Genomic DNA, 21014 nt, shown 5'->3' on the forward strand with positions numbered 1-21014 from the left:
GTGGTTTTTAATCTGTACCCCTAGAGAAGTACCAATGTCAGATGTGTTACCATGCAGAATAAACCACAAAATTTAATCTCCATGTGCGATTTGTAAAATCAGAATTGCCAAAGTACTATATAAAAGTCATATTAAGGTTCAGCACATGATGGATGGTTAAATACAATATGTAATGCTTGAAATAAGAAAACCAACCAAAAAAAAAAAAAGACTGCCACAAGACTACTACTGACAAAAGCTACAAGTTCATCTTCATTCGCCTCTGCAATGTACAACTTGAAAGTCAACAATGCAAATGAAATATCAGTATAAATGCTGCTTTTATACACACAGACTTCATTCATGTTGATGCAGGATGAGAGATCTCTCTATACTAGCAACATATCACTCAGAAGTAGCTCCTTTGGTTACTTCTCTGTTGTCTGCTCACATTGCTAAGCAGTACTCCATTAGAGGACAAACAAGATGTGCCACCACAAACAATATCACTTGACACTAGCTTAACATCTGCGGCAAATGCACTATACAAGGTCTGTCCCAAAAGTTCATGCAGTGAGTCAGAAAGAAAGTGGGAGAGGGTGTAGCGGCACACTCTCTACACTCAAAAGGACCTGGTTTTGATCTCTAGTACGACAGACAGAGCCGGACTGCTGTATGACAAGGCAGAATTTTATGCAGGCACTTTTTTGTGCAATCTATCTTTAGTCTTTGTCAAAATGGAAATAAAATCGACAACCGGATGAACCAAAGTATCAATATAAAATAGTTTTGTGAAATTGGGCAAGAGTGGTGCAGAAATTAATCAAATGCTGCAAAACGCCTACGAAAATGATACCCTAAAGGAAAGACCTGTGTTCAAGTGGGTGCAACATTTTCGCAATGGCCGTGAAGACTTCAAGGATGATGCAAGATTAGGAAGCACCTCCACCTCGTGTGAGTTTGAAAACATCTATTGCGTGTGTTCTGTCATGCTCAGTGACTGCCAAATGACTGTTATGACGATATCAGAAGCACTTGGTTTGGGAAAGTAATCCATGCACCGGATTTTGACTGAAAACTTGTAAATGAAAAAGATTTGCACCAAGATGATGCCGAAACTGCTCACTCCTGAGCAAAACGTGTAACGAAACCAATGGTGCATTTATTGGAAAACTTCATACAACAGTGATAAATTCTTGCGAAGGGTCATCATTGGCAACGAAACTTCGATTTACGAATATAAGATCGAGCTGAAGTCACAGAGCAAGAAGTGGAAAAAGAATAATGAGCCAAGGCCAAAAAAATGTGTGGAAGAACGAAGAAAAAAAATCGAAGTCATGTTGATCATGTTTCTTGACTGCCATGAAATTTTGCACCATGAATTTGTATCTGAAGGTGAAACTGTCAATTCAACTTTCTAGACGGAGACCGAGTGCGACCGAATTTTTCGAAAGAGGGGCACTGGATTCTGCACCACAATAATGCTCCTGCACACTCTGCATTGAGCATGTGAGTTTTTGGCATGTAATTCCATCACTGTGCTGCAACACCCTCCCTACTCACCAGATTTAGGCCCTTGCAACTTTTTTCGTTCCCAAATACAAACTGCTGCTCCAGGGAGGGTATTTTGGAGATGTGACGACAATTCAAAAAGCCACAACATCGCTGCTGAAATGCTTCCAAGGATGCTTTCAAGGATGCTTTCAGCAATAGAAGAAGAGGTGGAACTAGTGCCTTGTGTCTAATGGGGAGAATTTTGAAGGTGACCACATTGATGTATCTGAAAGTTTCTGAAATAATTTTTTTTAAACGTAGTGCCAGCACTTTTGGGACAGACTTCGAACAAAGCTGAACTGGCTAAACATAAGCACTTTCTTTTTCACTAAGTTAACTTTTTTCCAAAATCCAAATCTGTTAAACCTGTTTAAAAATGGTGAAACCAGCGCCACAGATAAGTGCAACCAACATTTCTCACATAGTTCCGGCTTCAACATCTGATGCAATAAGACAGCTATTTATACACTGAAAACCTACTGTGGCAGCAAGTAGTCAAGACAGAGCAATAGGCAAAATATGGCACCCAGCATATGTAAACAAACTGCCGTGCATGGTAAGTTTTCACATTAGCTAGCCAAAACTGGACATTTTGTGTCCATCCTGCAGCAACAGCAGGTAAGCTCGAGTATTCACAAGGCCCTGCAGGAAATTCTTGAAGCATACTAGACTTTCTTGTACCCTGTAAACTACAAGTGTAGCTTTGCCAGCTAGCAGGTTTTCAAGAGAATAAGTACTTCGAAACTGGCACTTTGGTATCAAAACACAGTGAACTGGAATGTTGATGCATCCATAGTAAAACCAGCACAAACAACTGTGTGTGCTCTGTATATGTAAATGATCCCAAATACAGTAAGTACTGTTATTTCCACATGAGGCAAGGGGGGGGGGGGGGAGGGGAACGAAAAATATAAACCAAGAAGGGTTGCCTTGTAGGATTCAAAGTAACTGCTGTATGTTATCATTGCACAATGCTTCAAGTTCTTGCTGAATGCAGACTTCTGGCAAAAATGAGTCTCTCAGAGGTGATCCTTGGACATTGGTGTTTTTGGCCACACTTGCACTGAGAGGCTTTGCCCCATGTACAATGTCTTCAGCAAACTCCATGTCTTTTCTTTGTGATTCTTCTGGCTCACTTGGAGAATATGATTTAGCCAAAACAGGCTTTTGATACCTGCACATAACATATATAAAGAGGAACAGTGTGTTGTAGATGCACTAGAAGCATCTACATGTCAAAACTATGAGCACAATTTTTTTTATAATGAGTTTATGATGGCAGCAGATATTTCTACAAGCAACATATAGTAGTGCACAACCCACATGCATTTTTTCACACTGCAAAAGAAGGATCTTGCTGTTTCATGTTGGTACGAAAAGTAGCCTAACACTTAATATCTTAAAAATGGATGGAATTGAATTAGCAAAATATACATGTAAGACAAACACACACCACAATATTGTGGAGAAATGAATTGCAAACAGGATAATTCAAACATGAACACCCTTCCAAAGAATAGTGAACCCTGCCATGAATCCTTTCAAAGAATAGTGTAGGGCACTTTAAAGTTCTAACCAAGAGCACTAATATGTCCCCTACTTCAAGTGGCAATCTTACAACATCTTTGCTCTAATTGACTTTGTTTGCTTGATTTTTGCTTGCACATGATATATCATACAGCGACTGAGGCATATACAATTACAGAAGTAGTTGGCAGGGTATCAGCATTCTTTTGTAGATGGCAGCCAAACATAATGGCAGATATGAGCCAACAATGTTAAAGGGACAAACAACAAATTTTTATGGCATCTATTTTTCTAGTGCAAAAGAAAGCTTACTGCACAGAGTGCCCCAATCATGTAGTGGTTATGCTACAGGACATTTTTAATAAGACTCTTTAGATATACAATTCTGATGAAGTTTATAGTCCTGTGTTGGAAACAGTGACTTTGGGCACACCAAGTAGTACAACAACAGTTAAGTTACAAGTGAGTGCAATATCAATTGTACACCAGCATGAGAGGTGAGCCGACAACAAGTGCGACCACAGCCTCAAGACGATTCTCATGTGGCTGTGGTCAAACTCTCTTTAATGCTTTAGCCATTTCCAAGCCAAGTTTTTTCCATTAGTGCTCTTCTCACGGTGCCACCACCACTTGACGGCAAAATAAGTTGACAGCATTCCGTATCACACAGGGAGACCGCAGAATGCTAGGAGACTCGCAAACTTGCACGTGCGCAAAAGCTCTTTAAGGGGACCTGAACTGCCCCTCAGGCTTGGTGAAAAAACACAGTCCGTTGATAGCATACACTGCTGTGAACATCTCAGCCAAATTTTGCAGTCGTGCGCGGCAAGTGGAGCTCAGAAGCGCAGCACGAAGTCACCTTTTCCTCAAACGCTCTCTTTTCAACAGAAGCCTGCTCCTCACTCTTTTTGGGCTGCTTTATTTCATAATATAGCAGATTTTCATACGTGGCTGCTATTGGCTAATAACGGACACCAATCAAGAAGGGTGTTTTGATCAGCACGCTTCTTCCTACTGTTACTGTGTATATTTATTGACGTAGTTTAATAAACAGGCTGAAGTAAGCGAAAATCTGATTTAGAATTTCAATATGAAGTATGTACTGCCGGAAGAAGACAACTGTCGTCTGCTCATGCTCGGCCGCGGCCGCCCGGGTAGGACTTAAACTTTGGCCACCCTACTTATCGGTGATGTAGCCATCAGGTCTTGCTGATTTTGACTATGTTTGAACACTCCAATCGCCTTAAACCATGTGAAACTTAAGCTCAGACCACACGCACGCTCGCCAGCGTGAGCTCACTCCTGACCGCTCCTGGCTAGATGCCTTGGCAGACTTTGCTTTGTATCGAGCTACTGATAGCACTTCAAAATGTGCAAGTTGAATGCAGGTACTGTACATCGGACAAGCCGGTGCAGGACTAAGCTGGTCCGCATCAAGTAGCAAGGCCAAACTGGAGCATATGAGCACGAGCGCGCAGTTAGGCCCTGTCATGCACAAAGCAAACACTGCGCTACACACAACAGTTGTATTGCTATGGGAAACTGTATAAATGAAAGTATATTTACCAACTATTTACAGCGAGCTGTAGCACTGCCAAGATGGTGGAAAGACAATCTTTTCAATTCTGTTAACGTCATCTTTGTCCCACTGCGCGCAGTCTCGTGACATTAACCTCTGGCCGGAAAAGCGCTGACCCGGCGCCTAAGACAGGGTGGTGGGGGAAAGGTATGGCTTGAGGTGGGCCACGTGTACGACGTCTAAGGAAGGAGAAGACGTGGTAGGATTGAGCGGGGCTATTTCATGAGTAACGCCTGTCAATTGTCGCAGGACGCGATAAGGGCCAGAGTATCTCTAAAGTAGTTTCACGGCCACTCGATGAAAAACGCACGGTGCGGCCTGCCGCGTTGCGGCGCAGGCAATGGGCGAGAGCGTGGAAGCGGAGTTGACAGTTGTCGCCGCATTTCGCTAGGAGGGCGCCAGTAGTAGGGGAGGGCTCCACGCGACGCGCGGGCGGGAAGGAGCGCGCGTTCAGCGGGTAGGTCGAGATAGTGGTTGTTTTTCTCCACATGAATCGCTCGCACTAAGTGTTACTCAGGACAGTTTGCACATGTGTGATATTTTATGCATTAGGCAAAATGCCGCGCAACTGTTGTGTGCCGTTGCGTTCCACGAATGCATCGAAGGACCCGCAAACACGCTACCACGAGTTTCCCAGTAACGCAGAACGCAGGGCAGCATGGCTGCGAAACATTTCCCGTGAAGGACCCGGCGGGAAGGGAACAGTATGGCAGCCGAATGACAGGTCCCTGGTGTGCGCCTTGCATTTTACGGAGCAGGACTACAAGAAGACCGACAAGTTGAGGATACGTTTGCCAACGGCTGTGCCAACAGTGTTCCCCGGTTATCCAAGCTACATGAGCACGAGGAGCATGATTGCTCCGAGGAAGAAGCGGCCACGCTTGGAAATAGAAGACGATAATGCGCAGTCGCGTGCCGAGCGCTCGGGCAATGCTGCTTCAAAAGACAGGCCTGTCATTAGCCAAAACGGCTCTTCAAGTGACAGCACTGAAGCCACGACGCCCAACAACTCCGAACTAGGGAATGAAACGTCTGTAGAAATTGCAACATTTTCAGATGCATCATGTCAAACTACATTCGACCTTGTTAAACTGACAGAAGAAGGTAAAAAAAAAAAAAACGCGCTGCTTCCAAGTGAAGATCGCTCGTATGAAAGGAGCACTGCAGGCCCTTCAACAAAAAGTGAATGAGGCTGAGGAGCGCGCACAGTTTTATGAAAATAACACGGACATTGCCTGTTTTATGAAGGTGCTCAATGGTGCTGCGCAAAGTGACAAGACTGTCGAGTTAGTTAGAAACCAAGTCCGCAGTTTCTCGACGAAGAAGCCCCACCATAGTGACGTCATTTTAAGGGAATGTGTAATTTGTAAGGCATGCTCCAACAAAGGTTATGAACATGCAAGGTCCAGAAATCTCTTTAAGCTCCCTTATCGCTCAACACTCCGGAAATATGTAGGCCATTCAACAGGTGAAATCGGCGTCACTTCGTTGATAAAGGAGCGGCTGTGCATCGAATTCAAGCCTGGTCTCACTGGTCTCACTCTTACGAGTGCTTCTTGCCAACTGGGCAGGAAATGTTAATGTCTGTTGAGCGTCTCGTACGCTTGGCTCAAAAACCTCTGGCCAGGAAAGTGCTGCGCCTGTGATTACAGTAACACAGTGATCCTTTTTTCATGCACGTGCAATAAAGCAATTATGACTCCCCTGATCTTCACAATGCTTTTGTTTCTAAGGTGTGAGCAACAATGATTCCGGAAATACAACCGCACCTGTCAATGAGCGACTCTCCTGTTGCAAAAATAACTGTAGCACAAACATACATTATCGAGGGTGAACAGCGCAACGGCAACAAAAGAGAGAAAACATGACGCGAAAAAATCGCAACTCGCACGAGCAACCACTTCAGATAAAACTAACACTTGCTATATTTAGGTTGAAGCATCGCCGACGCACATTCGGTAGGACGATTACCAATATAGTTAACGCAATAGCAAGTTTATTGTAACACTTAAAAACTAACAAGCGCATAGCAGCTGCGCTGTCAAGCCGCGATGCGCCACAATAATTCCGGCGCTCTCGCTTTCGGTCTACCCAGAGGCTCCCCTACTGGTGGCGCCGCGGCGGCAGCCCGGAGCACTAGGCGCGCCACGCAGTATTTGCTCCACGCGGCAGGCCGCACCGTGTGTTTTTCATCGAGCGGCCGTGGTAGTTTTTCAGAAAGGCCAACGCGCCGAGACGGGGACCAGACAAGGACAAGATCACCCGCACTGAAGCGGGCGTCCCGGTGGTGGGCGTCGTACAACTTCTGCCGTGACTGCAATGCAGAGAGGCGAAGACGGGCAATGTAGCATGCCTTTTCTGCTGTAGCAATGGCGTCGCACGCGTATTCAGTAGGCAGTGCATCAGGGGTCCAAATAAGTGTGTCAAAAGAGGGTGTTGGTTCTCATCCATATAGAAGATAGAAAGGAGAATAGCCGGCGGTGTCATGGCGTTAGGACTTATACGTAAAGGTGACAAAAGGTAGCGCAGTGTCCCAGTCATGGTGAGCAGACGAAACATACATAGAGAGCATATCAGTGATAGTGCGATTCAGACGTTCAGTAAGACCGTTCGTTTGGGGGTGGTACGCAGTCGTAAGTTTGTGTTTGGTGACACAAGAACGAAGTAAGCGATGACTTTAGATAAGAAGTAGCGACCCCGGTGGGTGAAAAGCTGACGAGGAGCGCCGTGATGTTAAATCACGTCTTGCATCAAGAAGTCAGCGACGTATGCAGTGCAACTGGTCGGGAGAGGTCTTGTGATGGCGTAACGGGTCGCATAATCTGTAGCAACGGCAATCCATTTATTGCCAGCGATGGAGAGAGGGAAGGGACCGAGAAGGTTGAGGCCAACACGAAAAAATTGCTTGGCTGGTATGTCAATAGGCCGGAGGAGCCCAGCTGGAGGAAGAGCTGGCCTTTTCTGGCGTTGGCACGACTCGCAGGTAGCGACATAATGGTGAACAAAAAGGTAGAGACCAGGCCAGAAAAAGCACTGCCGTACACGGTCGTACGTCCTGGAAACACCTAGGTGGCCAGCTGTAGGGACATCATCATGCAGTTGCTTGAGTACGGTCGCCTGAAGATGTACGGGAACGACGAGTAGTAGTTCCTGCCCCTTGGGGTGCATGTTCCTGCAATATAATGTGCTATTTACAATGTTGAACAGGTGAAGTGACCGGTCCGACGAGCCAGACTGATGAGGTCATTTAGAAACGTGTCCCGCCGTTGCTCGGCACCAATGTGGCTGGAAGCAGCAAGCGAGAAAAGGCTGGACGGTGTATTCTCCGTGGTAGCCTCGGGGGCGTCAACGGGGTGCCGAGAGAAGCAGTCGGCATCCTGGTGTAGTCGGCCGGACTTGTACGCCACAGTGTACATGAATTCCTGGAGACGCAGAGCCCAGCGACCTAGATGTCCAGTGGGGTCCTTGAGGCTCGAAAGCCAGCACAGAGCGTGGTGGTCAGTGGTAACAGTAAAAGGCCACCTGTATAAATAGGGGCGAAATTTGGTAACTGCCCAAACAAGAGCGAGGCACTCGCGCTCGGTAATGGAATAATTGCGCTTGGCAGGGGAAAGAAGCCAGCTGGCATACACAATAACTCGATCACAACCACGTTGGCATTGGGATAAAACAGCACCAATGCCATAGCCACTAGCATCTGTGCGTACTTCAGTAGGAGCATTCGAATCAAAGTGGGCGAGAATCGGTGGGGTAGTGAGTAGCGTGATAAGGTGTGAAAAGGCTGTGGCTTGAGCGAGACTCCACGAAAACGGAGCGGAGCGTCTTTCCTGAGAAGATCTGTTAGTGGACAAACTATGTCTGCAAAATTTCTGACAAATCGGTGGAAATACGAGCACAAACCCACAAAGCTGCGAACATCCTTGGCACAAGTTGGTACAGGAAACTCGATGACAGCACGAACCTTGGCGGGATCGGGACGGACGCTAGACGAGATGCCCGAGGATGGTAATTTGGCGGTGACCGAAGTGGCGTTTTGAAGAATTAAGTTGTAGCCCAACCGCACAAAACACCGACAGGAAGGATGAAAGACGTGTGAGGTGTGTGGCAAATGTCGGGGAGAATACGATCACGTCGTCGAGGTAGCACAGGCAGATAGAGCATTTAAAGCTGTGCAACAGCATGTCCATAATTCGCTTGAACGTGACCGGGGCATCGCACAAGCCAAACGGCATAACTTCGAACTGATAGAGGCCGTCAGCTGTAACAAATGCTGTCTTTTCACGGTCCCTGTTGTCGACGGCGATCTGCCAGTACCCAGAGCGCAGGTCGATGGATGAAAAATAAGTCGCGCCGTGAAGGCAATCAAGAGCGTCATCAATTCGTGGAAGAGGATAGACATCCTACTTGGTTCTCTTATTAAAATGCTGATAATCAACGTAGAATCGCCAACTGTTGGCTTTCTTTTCAACTACCTAAAACAACAGGGGAAGCCCACGGACTCGCGGACGGCTCAATAATGCCTTTTGAAAGCATCTTGTCAACCTCTTGTTGAATAACTTGGCGCGAATAACTTGACCACCAAGTTGAAAGCACCATCAGCAATGTCTTTCAGGACGTGGCTTACTTTGTCCGCCTCAGTCATGGTGGCATCAACTCGGCGGCAAAGGGCGATAACGTCAAGGATGTACAACACGTACGACTCTGTGGGAGATAGGGCGCGACAGGAGAGATCTTTCAAAGTGGCGTGCTGGCGGCCAATTGGTTTGCCAAATAGGTCACGAAGCTTCTGCTTACACAGATCCCAGCTGGTCAGCTCTGTTTCGTAAGTGTCAAACCAGACGTGCGCTGTCCCACTGAGGTAGAAAGCAACATTGCCAAGTGTCACTGTCGGGTCCCACCAATTGTTCGTTGCGACATGCTCGTAATTCCCAAGCCAGTCATCGATGTCGACGTCGTCGGTGCCACAAAAAGAGCCAGGGTCGAGGGGTTGGATCAAGACCACTGGCTGGGGTGCCGGTGTTGCGGTTGACGCAATATCCCCGCCTGTTGACAGTGGAACTTGCCAGGACACGTCCACTGTGGAGTTCCGTCTTGAGTAGTACCCAGCACCTTCACCAAAATGCCACGGGATATGGTATAAATGAAAATATATTTACAAACTATTTACAGCGAGCTGTAGCATGCACTGCCAAGATGGCGGAAAGGCAATCTTTTCAATCGTCATCTTCTTCACCCCAGTGGTCAACGTCGTCTTTGTCCCATTGCACGCAGTCTCGTGACAGTATGTAGCTCTGGGCCGGTATTTTATAGCGATGCCTTTCTGATGCTAATGCTTTTTCACGCTTTTCGCGCTTGGTGAGTGGTCAGAGCGACGGTCCGCTGACGTTATAAGTGGGATCAGCCGGCCGTGAGCGGTGGATGTTAAGACTAGTATAGAATAAAGCATAACTCATCGCTACAAAATACCGGCCCTGGTCTGCTACGTAGCGTAGATACCACCTCTGCCGCAGGGAGCCATGGCGAGTCAGCTGGCTGAGCACACTGCAGCTCGCTGAGGACAACCGCATTTGGCGCGTCGTAGGCGTTAAAATTGTAAGTAGTAGCATCTACGTGAACATCCAAAACCAAATTTGAACTGCCCACCATGCTGACATTCAGTAGGCAGAGCGTTGTGGGCACGCCCCACTTCGCCATAGCCTTTGAAGTGCAAGGCATTGAAGAAGAAGCGGGAGCACTGTGAATGGAACGTTTAATTGCCAATAACTCCGCTTCTACTAATGCATTGAAGCACTTTTTGCAGAAAAGTATTTCTGAAATAGTCTACTTTAACGTCAAATGCATTTTTCAACTTCGATAAAAAGTGGTTCAGGGCCCCTTTAATGCGCACTGTCATGCAATGAGGGAAGCACTGTTTTATCGTTTCACTCAATACCACAAAAGCAGTCTTCTATGTTATCATAAACTTTCCTTACATTATAATAAAATTAGAAAAGAGCACAAATGTACGTAGATACCTGCCAACCTGTAAACTTTAGAATTCATAAAAATAGCGCAAAGACAACAATGAGGGGGGGGGGGGGGAGGTGGCACACATTAACTTTGCTCTGAGGACAAGCTTTTTCTTGGATACATCCACACATTATAGCGATGATGTACCTTTAAACACAGCCCAAAGCAGCAGCTAGCTTGGAACATCAGAGAGTGACAACATTGTTTTCAGATTAGTGACTTTATCAGTGACTCTGCTGCTAGGAAATTCGTCTGCTTCAGGAACTTGTCTCAATAAACTTGCTCCAAGCAGTTACCACTGTGGTATATAGCATCTTGTGCTGCTATACAAGAGGGCGGTGGAGGTATCATCACAATTTCCTTTTTGCATGCATTTTTTGTAATCTTGCAATACCCCGTATTTTTCAAGCAATTTAAAGGGGCCCTGAACCACTTTTTATCGAAGTTGAGAAATATATTTGAAGTTAAATTCGACTAATTCAGAAATACTTTGCCACAAAAAGTACTTCAATGCGTTCAGCAGAAGTGGAGTTATTGACAATCAAACGTCCCCTACGCAGTGCTACCGCTCTTTCTTCAATGACTTGCACTGCGAAGGCTACGGCAAAGCAACGCGTGCCCACAACGCTCCACCTACTCAAATTTCACCGTGGCGCGCAGTTGAAATTTGATTTTGGATGTTTACGCAGACACCACTACTTCAGATTTTAGCACCTACGACATGCCAAATGCGGTTGTGCCTCAGCGAGCCGCAGTGCAGTCAGTCAGCGGACTCATCGTGGCACCCCACGGCGGCCGAAGTATCTACGCTATGAAGCAGACCGCAGCTACATGCAACTGTAGTGCATATGCGCAGTGTTTGCTTTATGCATGGCAGGGCTTGAGTGCAAGCTCACGCTCATATGCTCCAGTCTAACCATGCTAAGTGGTGCGGACCGGCTTTGTCCTACACCAGCTTTGCCGGCGGATAGTAGCCACATCCAAATTGCATATTTAGTAGCACTATCAAAAGCTCAATACGAAGTGAAGTCTGCTGAAGCGTCTAACCAGGAGCGGCCAGGAGTGAGCGCGCACTGGCAAGCGAGCATGTGGTCTGTTCTTACGTTTCGTGTGGTTAGCAGCCGCGTATGGGAATCTTCTATATTATGAAATAAGGCATCCAGAAAAGAGTGAGGAGCAGGCTTCTGTTGAAAAGAGAGCGTTTGAGAAAAAGGTGACTTCGTGCTCCGCTTGCGAGCTCCACGCAACCTGCACGATTGCAAAACTTGGCTGAGGTGTTCACAGCAGCCTATGCTATCCAAGGACTGTTTTTTCACCAAGCCAGAGTGGTGGCTCAGGACCCCTTTAAAACATTTATGCAAACAGAATTTCGTTTTTGTAAAGCTTCATCCAACATTCATAAAATCGTAGAACAAGCCCAAATTCATAAACATTACGAAACATTCAGGACAGTTGGCAGGTATGCATATACAGTGAAATCTCGATATAACAAACTTCAGGGGACCGCAGTAAATGGTTCGTTATTCTGAAAAGTCATAGTGAAAGACCCAAAATTAACCATTCCGCCCAACAACCCATCAGTTCATAAGTTGCCACCATATGAGCATGGACGTCGCTGTTGGCTCTCGGCCCGCACTGTTGCTATTTGCCATGGATTCCGGCCCCATGCACCACCAAAGCACCTTGTAATAAGAGTGACGCGCTCAAAACAGACGCTAATGCCGATAAGACTACCGAGAAAAAGGAAGCTCCGTGTTGCCTCCAAAACACATTGTTTCTTGTTGTTTGTTTGCTTTTCAGATTCCTTGCCGTGGACACCCCAACTGTCTTGCTCGAGGCGGACACCTGAACTATTTTAAAGAGCAAGCGTGCGTAAATGACACTGCCTGGGAAGTACAAAGTGTGACCGTGTGGCAACCCCGTGAGTACGGAGGTTACATTTCTCTGCGTGCATAGCTAGTACGGCCGCAGAAAGCGCGAAAGAGGTGCACGAAAAGAAGGGCAAAAAAAAAGGAAGAGACATGCCTCCGTTGCTAGGCGACACTTGTCTGGGCGGAGCATACGCTCGCAAAACTTGACGCGTCATTGCCTGACCTAGTGTTCGAACGGTCCTGCGTGTGACAATCTCCACTTCGGGACCTTTTCAGAAAGAACGGCTCGCCTGACTATTTGCTGACACACTGTTACCTTGTCTCATAACGAAAAAGCACGAGACGCGAGCGAAAGCATTTTGCGGTGATGCCCGACTCGATGCGCACCTTCTCGCCTCACTGGTCCTGCTGCTTTACTGAGCTGCATTGTTGGAATATCCATTCACGCGAGGCCTTCGTGCACACTGCGCTTCTGTAGAGCACAAGGGCGCCGTCCTAAACCAGGGACGGACCCATTGCAATGCGCACTGGTGTGTCATCTGCCATCCTTAGGGTTGGCCGGTACAGAAAAGGTGTGCGCGAAAGAACCTGTATGCACGCGCGGGCAACAGAAGTTTCCCTTGTGACATGCCGCTTTCACCGATTCCCGTGATCATCGCGCTGCTTCCGAGTCTTTTTATGAACTCATGGAGTGATTATCGCGGGCGATTGGCCTTCCGAAGGTGGCCGTTCCGCTTTCAGACATGCCGATGCAGCCGTGCCAGCGTATTATTTTTTTTTTCCTCAGGCGCCGTCTCAGGTTTTCCGAACCCATGTGCCACGGCATCCGCTTTATGCGCCTCTTCATCTGCTAGCCTCCTGTTTCAGCTGCTGTGACTGGATACACGGAAACCTAAGAATCCCCAGATTTTGGAATATTAGTTGGCAGTACTGAGGCATTGTAAACATGACACAGAAAATCAATAATGATCGTTATTCTGAAAAGTTCGTTAATGTGGGGTATTGGTATTATTAGTACTATAGTATTATTATTATAACAGTACACTGATGACCAGCTACCTGAATAACAACAAATTTATGTACACCACTCATAAACAATGTTGGGGGGAAGGCCCCAACATTTGGTACCCAGCTTCACAGTAGAGTTCCGTGGCATGCAGTTTTATGTGACTTTCTGTACTGGTTTAAAATTAAAATTGCTTTTGTAAGTGCTAACACCACTTTCAATTAATCAATGCAAAACACAATCTTTTCATTTCCACCATAATTTTACGACACAGTTTGGTTAATTGTTGGTCCTTTTAACTATTGATGAGCTTGGTCACTAGAATTGAATGAAATTGAGCTAGTTAACAGCATCGTAAGCCAATACACCAAATTTCATAGCTTTGTGTTATTTCCTAGAGACTTAGAGCTTGGATAAGCATTAAGTGGCCATGCTTGCTTGGGAAATTACCATTTTGGTATCACAAGAAGGCTTGTTATATGTATGCTTTGAATTATCTATTCCTCCACAGTCTCCACAGTTGATCCTACTCTGGAGTTTTTATTTATTTATTTCTGTCATTTGCATGTTTACAACAATAACTATTATTCAAATCACAACACTAAATTTGCATAATTGTTTTCTCAAATTTTTCAGTTTGATAGAAGCTAAAATTTGAAAGCCAGGTTCCACAGTAGCATTTCCCACTGAATCTCATCCCAGAAACTAACCTAAAATCAGGTATACAATGTAGAAGTACCCAAAAGATGTGAGTTCAAGCATTTATTACGATTATCGAGTGGCCATGTTCGACCTCCTGCTTCTCTTGTCTTCTTATCTTCCTTGACGGCCTTGGTATCCTACTTTATTTTCATCTGCTTCCGCTCCTGACGATGTAATTTTATACATCCTCCTCGTCTTCTGTCTTCATTCCTCCGTGGATAGTACAGAAGAATGTTTTGAATTGAAGCTTCTTCTTTCTTGCTTCTCAGTCCTTCATAATAAACTGCTTTCAGGATTCCTTGTTGCCTTGAAGTTTTGGTAAAAAGATACAGGCCAGAAAATGGGGTCTTTGAACAAAGGCTCTTTTTCATCAAAATAATATCTCCGGGAGTTATATTCGGTATCTCGGACCGATTCAATTCGTTAAAGTTTCTTTTCACAGTGTGTTGGTCCCTCTGCGGATGCTAAACAGACAATGGCTTTTCCCAGAGAGTAACCTTGTCCATAATCCCTAGTTCTTTATCTGCTACAAGCTACACAGATGTTGCAAAAGCTGAGAAATGAGGGCTGCATCCAACAACCTGCAGTGTAGGAATGGTTGTGATGTGAAACAGCTGCTTCCAGTGCACACTTGCGTATGACTCTCTCTGCAAGGGAATTGGCTTTTGGATAGTACGTGTCCATGTCACCCTCTTCTAGATGACACTGCCATTATATACAAGGATAAGCGCGAGAATGCAAGATTATTAATAGAAACTGAGCAAATCCTCTCGGCCGTTGACCAATGTATCAGCAAACCGTCACTATTATTGTCGTCGAGAGAGTTAGATTATTTGCATATGCCGTGAAAGCTGACTGCATTTGCAATTCATCATTTAGGGTCTTGGTGTTTTCCTGATGCAACAGCTTTTGATTGCTTTTATGCCATCATGCGCTTATCTTCAGAGTTGATATCGCTGTGCACGTGGTTTTTGTGTATAAGTACGACCGGTCCCGCAAATAAATTTCGTTGTTGATAGTTAGCACTTGTTTTCGTCTTCATTTCTTCTCGTGTCCGTGTTTTTTCTGCGTTTCAAAATACCATTCCATGTTGGAACCAGGCCCCAGAATTTTTCCACCTGAATGTTGTACTCATATATATCAAACGGTGTAACAAATGCTGTGAATTTCTAGGTTTCTTCTTTTAAAGGGACTTTTCAGTATCCATTACATAGGTCTATTCTTGAAAAACATTTGCAGACACCTGTCTCATCAATTATTTCTTGTATGTGAGGAATAGAAAAAGGGAAGAGTTATGCTTGCTTGCTAATTAATCGATAGTCTGTGCATAAGAGGAGTGATCCATCTTCCCTGTGTACGATGGTGATTGGTGAAGCAAATCGTGAGGTTGATGGTTTAATGATCCCAGAATCAAGCATTTCTTTAAGCTCTTGGTTTAGCCAGTACTTCTTTTCCTGACTTGGGCTATATGGCTTTTTCCTCACCATGGACACATCTTGCAACTCAAATGGAACTTCTATAGCAGTTGTAGGTGATCTATATGTGCCTACACATGAGTTCCAGGAACTTAGAGGCAACATGTTCAGAACATGTAATGGTTTTTGTTTCCTTGATAGTATTTCCAGTTCTACGGTGTTCATCCATAGTGATCAAATCATCCAACAATATATTTATCTTTAAAAGATTCATGTCTAGTCGTGATAGCAGAAAATCAAATTCAACCAAAGACAATACCAAACATTCTGTTGTAATCTCATGGTCTCTCGAACTGACTTTTCAGTGTTAATGTTAGGCTCATCCACAATTATTTTATTTATGAGACGGACTGATGTGCTATCAGGATTGTCATTTTTTGTCCATTTACAAGCACAGGGACAAAAAGAATGTTTGCCTTAACAAGACATACACTCTCGTTTTGTTTGATTGCTTGACCTTGCAGCTTGACTTCTTAACTGGTTCCTCACATGCGGTCAAGCTCCCTTGTGAACATGTGGCGATGCAATGATGCATCCACACTGACTTATTGTGCACTTTGCATTTTAGTGAGTATAGAAGGTCATTTATGGTGGAAGGCAACTTGATTTGGACTAGTTCCCGACATTCATTTCTAATTCCGAGCATTATAAGTGGTACTACTGATGACTTAGGAAGACTTAAGTTCTGCTACTTGCAATAGACAATGCTTTTCGAAAAAGTAATCCAAAAGACCCTCATCTTTCTGGTTATAGGCGATCGCCTTGTCCCACATATCAAGTGGAATACCTCAAAAAGCACACAGAAAGCTCTTCCTCCATACTTTCCACAGCTGCTGCTTGTGCTTTGTGATGCAAAAGTCGAACCATTTTTTAGCGTTTCCGCCGAAGTACTTCCGCATGTTAAACACGCTATCAATATCAGTGCACCAGTTATAATGTTTGCAAGCGTACTCATACAAGTCAAACAATGTAGTAAACAAACGATGCATCGTCGAATGGTTCAGGTTCCACTGGTAATAGAACTCTCTTGTAGTTTGCAAAAGCATTTGTGAGAGCTTTCTGCTGCTGAGTTTGTTCTATATGGATTGAGGTGAGCTTTTCACATGCATCTGACAGATTAATGAGAGGCAAAGACTTGCTTAAGGTTGTGCTGCAGTTATCAGGAATACCTTGCCTTGTCCAAAAGGCAAGAGCATTCAGTTCCTCATTGATTCTTGCAGCAGCTTTTGCAATAACGTCTTCCACTGTAGTATTGCCCTTGGTAACAATGACGTCGAGAACAGCCGTGGGGGTCATCTCATCTCATCTCAGCCTGTCATGACTGGCTGGCCTCCTCGCTGTGTCACGTAGAATGTCATCCACATGTTCAAGTCCATTGCTGACTGCACAAAAATGTAGAAGTCTCCAAAAGCTGAGAGCCTTCGAGCATTCATTACGATCACGAGTTGCCATATTTGACCTCCTACTTCCCTCTTCGTCATCTTCTCTTCCTTGAGGGCCTTAGTATCCTACTTCATCTTCATCCACTTCAACTCCTGACGATGGAATCTTATACAGGGTGTCCCAGTTAAAGTGGCCAATGTTTTAAAAATGAACGAGTGTGCTAGGAGGCTCAAACCAACTCAGTGGTCTTGAGGATCGTGTGTCCTAGTCTGTGGTATGTATTTTTTTTTTTTTGCAAAGTCAACTAATTAGTATGAACTAATTGCTGAACTTTTTAAATATTGGCTTCACCAAGAAATTGCCAATATGAAAGTTGTAGATCACATTTAAAAATGGCCGACTGAAGCGTTTGCAACTAAGTACCATTGATGGAACTTCTTGTAATTGCTTTTGAAGAAAGCCCGCAAAATAGAAAATCAACCACGTGATAGAGCCACTATTTTAGCGCCCCCAGATGACCGATCAGTAAAGGACATTGTTTACATGCCTTTTTCCGAGACTCACTCGCGTGCGCTGTTGCGATCGGTGGCACAGAGCGAGCGGCGGTGATGACGGTGTGTCGCGCTTCGACGTGAAGTGGCATAAACATATCATGCGCTCTACTTGTGGAATGAAGCCCGAACACGCAAGGCAAAAAACGCTCGGGCTTGTGTAAATGTTGACAGCAGAGCTGTTTAATCGGGAAGGAAAATGCAATTGTCATGTTCTTCCATTCGTTCGCGATCATATCTTACTAGCGAAAGTTGTTGGCTACCGGAAATGCCAAGCCCATCCCAGAACTGCTGTAGAGATAAGCGGATTTCACTTCTTGATCGGTCATCTGGGAGAGCTGAAATAGTGGCGCTATCACGCACTTGTTTTCATATTTTGCAGACTTTCTTTAAGGGTACGTACAAGAAGCTCCATCAATGGTACTTAGTTGCAAACACTTCAGTCAGCCATTTTTAAATGTGATCTACAACTTTTGTATTCGCCCTTTCTTGGTGAAGCTAATATTTAAAAAGTTAGGCAATTAGTTTATACTAATTAGCTGACTTTGCAAAACGAAAAAAAATACCGCAGACTAGGACACGTGATTCTCAATGCCACTGAGTTGATTTGAGCCTCCTAGTGCACTCCGTCGTCTTTAAAACATTACCTACTTTTCGCTGGGACACCCTGTATACAATAAGCAGTATGGAAACAATATTTTGTTGAGGGACACAACAGAATGGGTCACATTGTGTCTAAAGTATTTCGAGTGTGTTTTTGAACAGGAATTGCTCAAAAAAAGTGAAACCTGAAAGCTTAGAAGCATTTCGTATACTAGAAGAAAAAACTAGGGCTTATGTGTCGCACTAGCAACTTAGGCCATTTTCATCAAGCAGGGCATAAATATCCTCACTGCCCCCTTCTACCGCCTCATGGCTGCCTGCAAGATCAGAAGCAGCCTATGTACCCTAGTACACTATACAAACAGCATATGTATGCAAGCTTTGCATGTTTTCGTTGAGTTTACTGAGCATCCTTCGTACCAGCATCATCTATCAGGGTTTCCCATTATCACAAAAGTTGTCAGAAAACAGATGCTTTTGGAAAACCTCAAAGGCTATGCATTCTGATATACAGCACTGTGATGCGTTGGTGAGGCTAATAGATGGCTAATCTATTATTAATAGAAGTGGCTATGGCAAACTGAGATTCTTAACATCACCAAAATTAGAAAAGCACACCATCCTATCAAATACATGTCTTTAAAATACAGTAGACTCTCATTAATACGAACTCTACTGAGCCAAATCTTTAGATATGTGAAACAATGTGCGAACACTTTGTTCGTTTTCGATTAACCCAATGCCAAACAAATCCACTTAACGCAAGCCACAAATTCGGTTAAGTCACACTTCAGTAAACACCACTGACACATGTTGCTCAGCTTAGCAAGAGGGCTGTGTTGGTAGACTTGGAAGAGGCAGCTTGGTTAGATGTAAGAGAATCAAATGGTGTTTTTAAGGACACAAACAACTATGGCAGTATCGACGATTATGTGGAAACCTGCAGGGCTAACACCATAGAAACAATAGTTGAATAAGTCTTTGAGGTACCCTCAGGCTCATAATTAAGGTGAGGACACTGCCCAAAAGCTACCAGAACCAGCGGTGTCCACATATGATGCCTCTGATAATGCCCTGAATACTTTGGTGCATTTTTTCCCCAACAACATGCAGGCACTGAAGAATTTTTGAGCAAGCGAGGCACAATGCCAGCACTTGTGACAGTGTACAGGTTTGCAGAGCTCCAGAAAACAATTTCTCAATAGTAGCTCAAAGAGTGCATAAAGCAATCCTCTGTAGCATGCACAATAAATATCTCTTTCTCTGCCTTTTGGTTGTAATGCTGTTTCAGTTACCGTTTTGTGTCCTGAATACTTGGGTGCACCAGGAATAGGAGACTTTTAGTTTTGTGCATCAATTCTGTTAAGACAAACTCCTGATGAGATGAATAGATCTTCACGACACCTTCGAGTTAGCCTTAATGGGAGCCTACAATGTTTTCAATAAACATATATAGTTGAAAATGGGCTTGGGAATTTATTACACCTTTACAAACAACACAAAACATAGTGAGAAAGAAAGAAAACAGTTGGTGTATCTGTTCAGTCCCTTATTGATAAATATGAAATTTGAAACAAAACAAAACAACAACATTCAAACAAGGTTTAGAAACAGCCAAACAAAAAAGTTCAATCATAGTTGTCGTATTTCACCGCTACAGCAGAGTTAGGTTGTTTTGGAAGTGGAACTTATATGTCCCACTGTACACCAAAGGGTTGAGTGGGTAGACAACAAATCACAAAAAAAAAATTATTTCAAAGTTTTGGAAGTGCCACATTTCATTTGCAGTCAATGCAGATTTCTTGATACCTTCTGTTAATGTACTTACTGCTTTCTTCCTAAATTCTACATTCTTTCATGGCAACACCCCCCCCCCCCCCCCCTATTGAGCTTTCTTAAGTTTATTTCAGAGTTTCAGAATTACAATGGCATGGGGCATCAGCATTTCTGCCAACTCGTCCTGATTGGGCATGTTCACAGCATTGTTACTGTTGCTGTAGCTAAACATAAACTGAAATCTAGCATCGTGACCAACTTTTGTAAATTACAGTTAATTTTTTTTCTGGCATCTGCAAATGCAAAAAGTGTGACTATAAGCTGCTGTGTTCCTCCATAAAAGATAAAAGAAAATAAAGACAATTGAAAGAAAGGTAAGGAAATGGTACACAGTTCTATTTTCTTTACTTTCTGCACTTTTCCACTACAATAATGTGTGCCTTTACATGCACTGCACTCACTTTCATACAACATAGGACCTCAAAAAATTTTCATTTTTGGCCGCCCTTAAGCATACTGTTCAATTGCTAATGCTTTTACATGCAAGAACGTAAGCATGTTCTTGCATGTAAGGAATTGTAAAGTGTAAACACACTTTATATGTGTTTACACTTTACAATTCCCAACGAGTACTAAATGCAAACAGCAATAGCATACAAAGAGGTTGCACTTACAAGTATAGGAGTAATGATGATGTGACTACTGAAACAGAGGATAGGGCCATAGCAGCTGCTCCCATCCATGGCAATAAGGCAACACCCAAGGGCATAAAGACACCTTGTGATTAAAAAAGAAACAAAACATACCTTTGAAGGCCAAGTGCAATAAAATTTTGGACTGCGTAAAAAGCCTAGTTTCTGGTAGTATAGATAAAGAGCAGCTTTAGTGCAAAATTTCAACATGAAATATGAGTGGATGCATCACAAAAAAGTGATTAAAATATCGTTTTTTCATACTGAAACTCGAATAAAGGCTGGTATTACGGCTCACCAAAAATGA

At 44.2% G+C, this 21014-nt stretch overlaps 1 protein-coding gene across 4 annotated transcripts in view; it reads right to left on the minus strand.

The window, feature by feature from the left end:
- Positions 1-228: 228 nt before the first annotated feature.
- The window catches only part of LOC119436454 (copper-transporting ATPase 2-like), a 135434-nt gene continuing 114648 nt past the window's right edge, over positions 229-21014 (minus strand). For all 4 annotated transcript variants that reach the window (XM_049657908.1, XM_049657903.1, XM_049657897.1 and 1 more), the window contains 2 exons: positions 20690-20792; positions 229-2707 (listed from right to left, as the gene is read on the minus strand). In XM_049657908.1, the coding sequence (XP_049513865.1) occupies positions 2473-2707; positions 20690-20792 (338 nt within the window). In that variant the 3' untranslated portion in view covers positions 229-2472. The remainder of the gene's footprint in view (positions 2708-20689; positions 20793-21014) is intronic.

The sequence above is a fragment of the Dermacentor silvarum genome, chromosome 1, assembly GCF_013339745.2.
Source record: "Dermacentor silvarum isolate Dsil-2018 chromosome 1, BIME_Dsil_1.4, whole genome shotgun sequence".
Taxonomy (NCBI): Eukaryota; Metazoa; Arthropoda; class Arachnida; order Ixodida; family Ixodidae; genus Dermacentor; species Dermacentor silvarum.